This window comes from Micropterus salmoides, unplaced genomic scaffold (assembly GCF_014851395.1).
Source record: "Micropterus salmoides isolate LMB-PRFRI ecotype aquatic unplaced genomic scaffold, ASM1485139v1 Ms_hic_scaffold_2176, whole genome shotgun sequence".
Taxonomy (NCBI): Eukaryota; Metazoa; Chordata; class Actinopteri; order Centrarchiformes; family Centrarchidae; genus Micropterus; species Micropterus salmoides.
Genome location: NW_024041347.1, coordinates 8659 through 14142, shown reverse-complemented (window position 1 = coordinate 14142; position 5484 = coordinate 8659). Strand labels below are relative to the sequence as shown.

Genomic DNA, 5484 nt, shown 5'->3' with positions numbered 1-5484 from the left:
TTCAGTTTATCCAGTTCCAATTCCCCCAAATTGAAACTGGATAAACTGAAAGATATGTATTCATTAAGCTATGCACAAAACATCCATCACATAATCTTCCTGGCAAATCATCAAGTCTTTATATTTTAGTTCTTTAAGGTTTTGCCACCCACTGCTATGCTTTCATGGACTGCTATACTAGTGAACATTACATTAATATAAACATGTATTATATAGTACATGTTTGTAACATTAGATCCAAATCTCAACAGAAAAATTAGGGCCAGTGCTGTTAGGGCCAGATCTGTACACCACACTGTGTGGACCTCACTGGGATCATTTAAATGTAAAGCACTGTAATCTGTTAACTGATAGAAGAAACACAGAATTTTGATTGCAAAACTGTATTTAATGTGAATTAGTCATTTCTGGCCGTAACTGGAAGCACTTAATGAGGTCAGCATCCAGCGGATCAGATCGTTGCACACCTGAAAATCACACCTAAATAGAATCAGTAATGGTTTTGGATGGTAGGTTGATAATCTTAGCCATTTGGAAAGAGTTGAGTAGAAGTGCTGCTTTTTTACTCTAAAAGAATTCAGTTGATATGGCTCGGTCATCTGGTCAGGATTCTTCCTGGACGCCTCCCAAGGAGGTATTCTGGTCAGGGCAACCTGACCCCATGGCAGAGCCAGAACGCACTGGAGGGATTAAGTAGGAATAGGTTTATTGTCACAATATAACAAATTATAGAGTGAAATTGTCTTTTGTAACTCCCTTCTGCTACATAGCAGACAATATACATTGATACAGAATCACTTATAAAAAATGGTAAACAGAAATAAATTATCATCAGTGGAGCAGTGCTGAGGATGAATTAGAGTCTAAGAGTCTGATAGCTTGGGTGAAAAAGCTGCTCTGCAGTTTGGTGCGGCAGCAGAAACTTCTATATCTCTTCCCAGAAGGCAGCAGGGTGAACAGGCTGTGGCTGGGTGGGTACTGTCCTTTAGTATCCTTTGGGCTCTGCGCATGCACCTCACCTCACCGATAGTACTGATGCTCGGGAGATGGGTACCAAGCAGTTACCAAGCAGAGTTACCCGCCCTCTGATCCTGGGCCATGAACATCCCATGCCAGTTTATGATTTTTCCAGTCGGGATGTTTCCTATTGCTCCTCTGTGAAAGCTGACAAAAACTTGGCGTGGTAAAAGACATACAGACGTTTCTGAGCTTTCTTCATCAGCGTGGAGATGTGAGATGACCGTGTCAGGTTCTCTGTGATGCTGATTCCCAGGAACCTGAAACTGTTCACCTGCTCCACCTCAGCAGCACTGATGTAGAGAGGAGTGTGTGTCTTTATCTCCTCCTTCCTAAAATCAACGATCAGCTCCTTAGTTTTGCTGACGTTGAGCAGTAGGTTGTTCTCTGAGCACCACTCATTATGAATTTCCTCCCGATATGAACTCCCATTGCTATGAAATCCGTGATCTGGGAATGCCGTAGGATCCACCTGGAACATCTGGGGGATGGGGCAATGGACAAGGACATCTTGGCTACTTTGTTTAGTCTCCTGCAAGATATTGATGCATCGATCGATGAAATGTGTTCAGCAGGATTCAAGTTTGATAAGCGGAGTCTAATTCGATAAAATGCTATCAAATCCTAAACCTTGTCTTGTCTTGCAGTTATTTACCACTGCCCAAGGTCGAATGTGATCATCCTCTTTCCTCCAAATGAACCAAACTAAAGGACTCCAGACTGAATAAACTGCTCCAAGCATGCCTGGTGTGAACACACTCTTATCTGTCATTGCCACGTCGGTGTCCCCACAGGGCGCTATGAGCAGTTTAATTGCCTGAGATCTTGTTTTTGATAAAGGACTGCGATGTACAGCGTGGCAGGGCAATTGGTGGTCACCTTTTTTATTTCTATCACCCCTTCCCTCTCCATCTGTCTCACTCTTCACTGCTGTGTACCCACAGCCTGGAGGGACACCGGCTCTGTTGAGATGGCAGCGGAGAGGAAGAGAGAGAAGAATCTAGTCCTCAGCACTTTTCACACTTGACAATTTGGGTGAAAAATAAAAGAAAAACTCGGCAGGGCCCTGTTTGGTATTCATTGTTTCCTTGGTGCTATTTTGACAGGGTTTAATCATCTGTAAAAGTAAAATATCACAGCTTCCGCATGGATTAACACGGTAGACGTGATTATGCAAGAGGAGTAGGAGGAGGAAGAAATTGTTGATGGAGTCTGTGGCCTGAAGGAGACAGTTAAAAGAATTAGCCATACTTTACACAGATCGTGAGACGGAGGGTCTCATGAACTCGCCCCTACTGCAGGCAGCTGGTAGCTGAAATGTACGAAGTATGCCGTTCATAATAATAACATTTTTTGACCACTGCTGCATCTCCCTCTCCTTGTGTCTTTGCTCCCTGCTATGAGATCAGTCGTGGCCATTCGTTCCTCTCATTGAATGTTTGGGATTTTTGCAAGTGTTAAAGGACCATACCAACATGCAAGTTTTAGCTCTTTGAACAAAAATCATGTTTGCTGTATATTTTCAAATGCAGAGGGGACTGCAAAGTGTGCAACAGTGTTTTGAACATGCATTAATAAAACACTGTAGAAGGCATCTCATGTTAACCACTGATACATGCAGTCCTTTCAGATATAGTTTGGACGTGTATTTTCGTGTAGAGACTTTGCGATGTGTTTGTGTTTTGGCTGTCCTTGTGAGTTTGACTTTTACACAGTTTTTAGTGGGTTGATTTCTAGGAAAACTATGAATATTAGATAAAAGATGGGAAGTAAAGCTTTGGGCTACAGGTTAAAGTATGTGTACAGTAGTAGCTGGGTGATGATTGCATGGTTAGAGAGATATAATATAACATACATATGTTAGTTTTGGTGATGTTTTTAAATGGAAACCGACATTCGCCTATATATTATGGGCCAGAATTCAGTTGCATTGAACATGAAAACTTTGTCTAAAAAAACAAACATGCATAACATGTATATCACAAGACAAATTAGTGGGCATATGACGACGAGAGGTGCATATGACATGATACGCGCTTGTATGAGAGGAGCACATCGACCAACCCTGAATCTGCCTGCCTTGGTTAGACTGTCCACATAAATGTTCAGTTCAGAACTTTTTTATTATAGTGCTGGCACAATACAAAATACAACAACATAAATGTGATGATTAAAAAAGAAACGCTACAACAATAACAACAGGGATGAGGGAAAGTGCTCAACGGTGTAGAAAGCCATGTTCAGAGTGTATTAGAGTAAGGAGTCTTTCTTGCACATAAAAAAACAAACAAAATTTTACCTGTTGCACCTAATTTTCAAAAACCTTTATTCCCTACCAGGGGCAGATGTGGCCTTCATTCTGGATGCAATGGTGCAGATTTGCTGAGATGGATTTAGCTTTCTGTGTTATTTGCTGGCGAAATAAAGTCTGACCAAGAGGGCTGTTGCCCATTGATATGTGTTTTGCTGAATGTATGGATCTGTAAAATAAAACACCATCAACCCCCTGTCAAAGTAAAAAATATGAATTTCCACAGAATATATTAACTCAGTGTTTGCATCAAATCTCAGTATCTTGTCAGTACCAAGGTAATTACAGCTCTCCACAGTTTTTACTGTTGCTGCCCTCATTGTCTCAACTATGTTTTCTCTTCTGTTGCAGAATGACCATGTTGCCACTAAAGAGCTAATCACTGTGAAGTCGTGGACGGTAGTGGAACATCCAGCATCTGAGCCAGTTGTGCTTTCTTAGCTTCAAGTGGAGTTGTGCAAACTTTCTACTAGACCTGTGTAACTTACCTTCTCTACTGGCTGCCTGCCACTGAATATAAAAAGGGACCCCGCCTACCTATCTTTAAAAAAAATGGAGACTCTTTCTCAAGATTCAATTCTGGAGTGTCAGATCTGCTTTAACTACTATAGCCCTCGCCGGCGGCCCAAACTCCTGGATTGCAGACACACGTGCTGCTCGGTGTGTTTGACCCAGATGCGCAGCAGCCAGAAGGAGATTCGTTGTCCCTGGTGCCGTGGCGTCACTAAACTCCCTCCGGGCCTGTCAGTCTCCCAGCTCCCAGATGACCCGGACATCATCACTGTCATCGCCATCCCTCACGCCTCTGAGCACACGCCCGTCTTCATCCGCCTGCCGAGCAACGGCTGCTACATGCTGCCACTGCCCATCGCCAAGGAGAGGGCACTTGGCCTGCCAGGGGAGCTGGGATGTCGCTTCCTGCCTGGCAGCCAGCAGAAGGGGGTGACCGTGGTGACCGTGCCCGAGCAGCAGCCTCTGGGCCTGGGTATGGGTCTGGAGGGTGTCGGGATGGGGCTGGAAGGAGGCGAGGGCGAGAGGAGAGTTACTGGCCCGGTGGTAGGAGGAGGGAAGGGCTCCACGTGGTCAGGCGTGTGCACGGTGATCCTGGTGGCGTGTGTGCTGCTCTTCCTCCTGGGCATCGTGCTGCACAACATGTCCTGCATCTCCAAGCGCTTCACTGTCATCTCCTGCGGCTGAGGGTGGAGGGAGGCTGCTCGGACTGCCGCGGCCCCCCCCCCTAGATTCCCCCACTAGCCCTGCCTCTCCTCAGGACGCGACTGCTGAGGAGAGGGGACTAAACTCGCATCATGGGCATCCAAGGAAGCTACAGAGCAACATAGAGAGAAACCGATGATGCAGAAGAAGAGGGCAGACAAGCAGCCTGCCAATTATTTTTTGGGATACTGAAATTAAAATGGAAATACAGACAACTTCACTTTCCTCTTGTCAACAGCACTCTGTCAGCCCTGAACCCCGTCGCCCTTTTCCTGTCTTTCCATTTTCTCTGAAAGAACATTTTTGGATTTGCTCCAGAAATGTTTTTGGCCAGCTGATTTGTTTTTGGCTGGGGGCCGATATGACACTCACACTCTCAGCCGTTGGATTGCCTGTTTAGTCTGTGGTTTGTAGAAGTACATCAGTTATCATAGTGTTGTTTAGGTGAGTGTTGGTTCCAAGTGCGTTGTCTTCAGCTGGTGCTGCAGTAGATGAGTTCGGACTTGGCTGCTCTCCGTTCTCTGATGCTGCAGGAATTAACTGTGCAGGATCCACGTCCGGCCCCGTTTGAATCATCTGGGAAACTCAAAATCAACACAGCTTTCATTTTCTTTTCTTTTTTCTTTCACACAACCTGTTCCTGTTCAGAACAAACTGTTGCTGTGATGGCTCCGTGTGGTTAGAAATGGGATTGTTCATTCATGCCAGCATATTACAGGCCTAAATTTAAAATGCAGGTAGTTGCTTTATTAAGGCTTAAATGTCTGAATTACTGCTGAAATGACAGTCAGAGATTGATCGGAAAATGACAAACACTGGATGTTTTCAGCCTGTCAAATGTGATTTTTTTTTTTTTCCTCTTCCTCTGTCTTTGTAAATTCAGTATCATTGGGGTTTGGACTGTTGGTTGAACAACACAACTCATGTGAAGACATCACTGG

The 5484-nt window shown here is 44.6% G+C and overlaps 1 protein-coding gene across 1 annotated transcript; it reads left to right on the top strand.

Moving 5' to 3' along the window:
- The first annotated feature begins 3659 nt into the window (after nucleotides 1-3659).
- On the top strand, nucleotides 3660-5269 carry LOC119916780 (E3 ubiquitin-protein ligase RNF152-like). The gene has a single exon (XM_038736747.1). The coding sequence runs from the start codon at nucleotides 3881-3883 to the stop codon at nucleotides 4523-4525; it is 645 nt and encodes a 214-aa protein (XP_038592675.1). The 5' UTR covers nucleotides 3660-3880; the 3' UTR covers nucleotides 4526-5269.
- The last annotated feature ends 215 nt before the right edge of the window (nucleotides 5270-5484 follow it).

Excerpts from the sequence above, each read along its gene's own strand:
- LOC119916780 (XM_038736747.1), top strand. The coding sequence starts at position 3,881 with ATGGAGACTCTTTCTCAAGATTCAATTCTGGAGTGTCAGATCTGCTTT.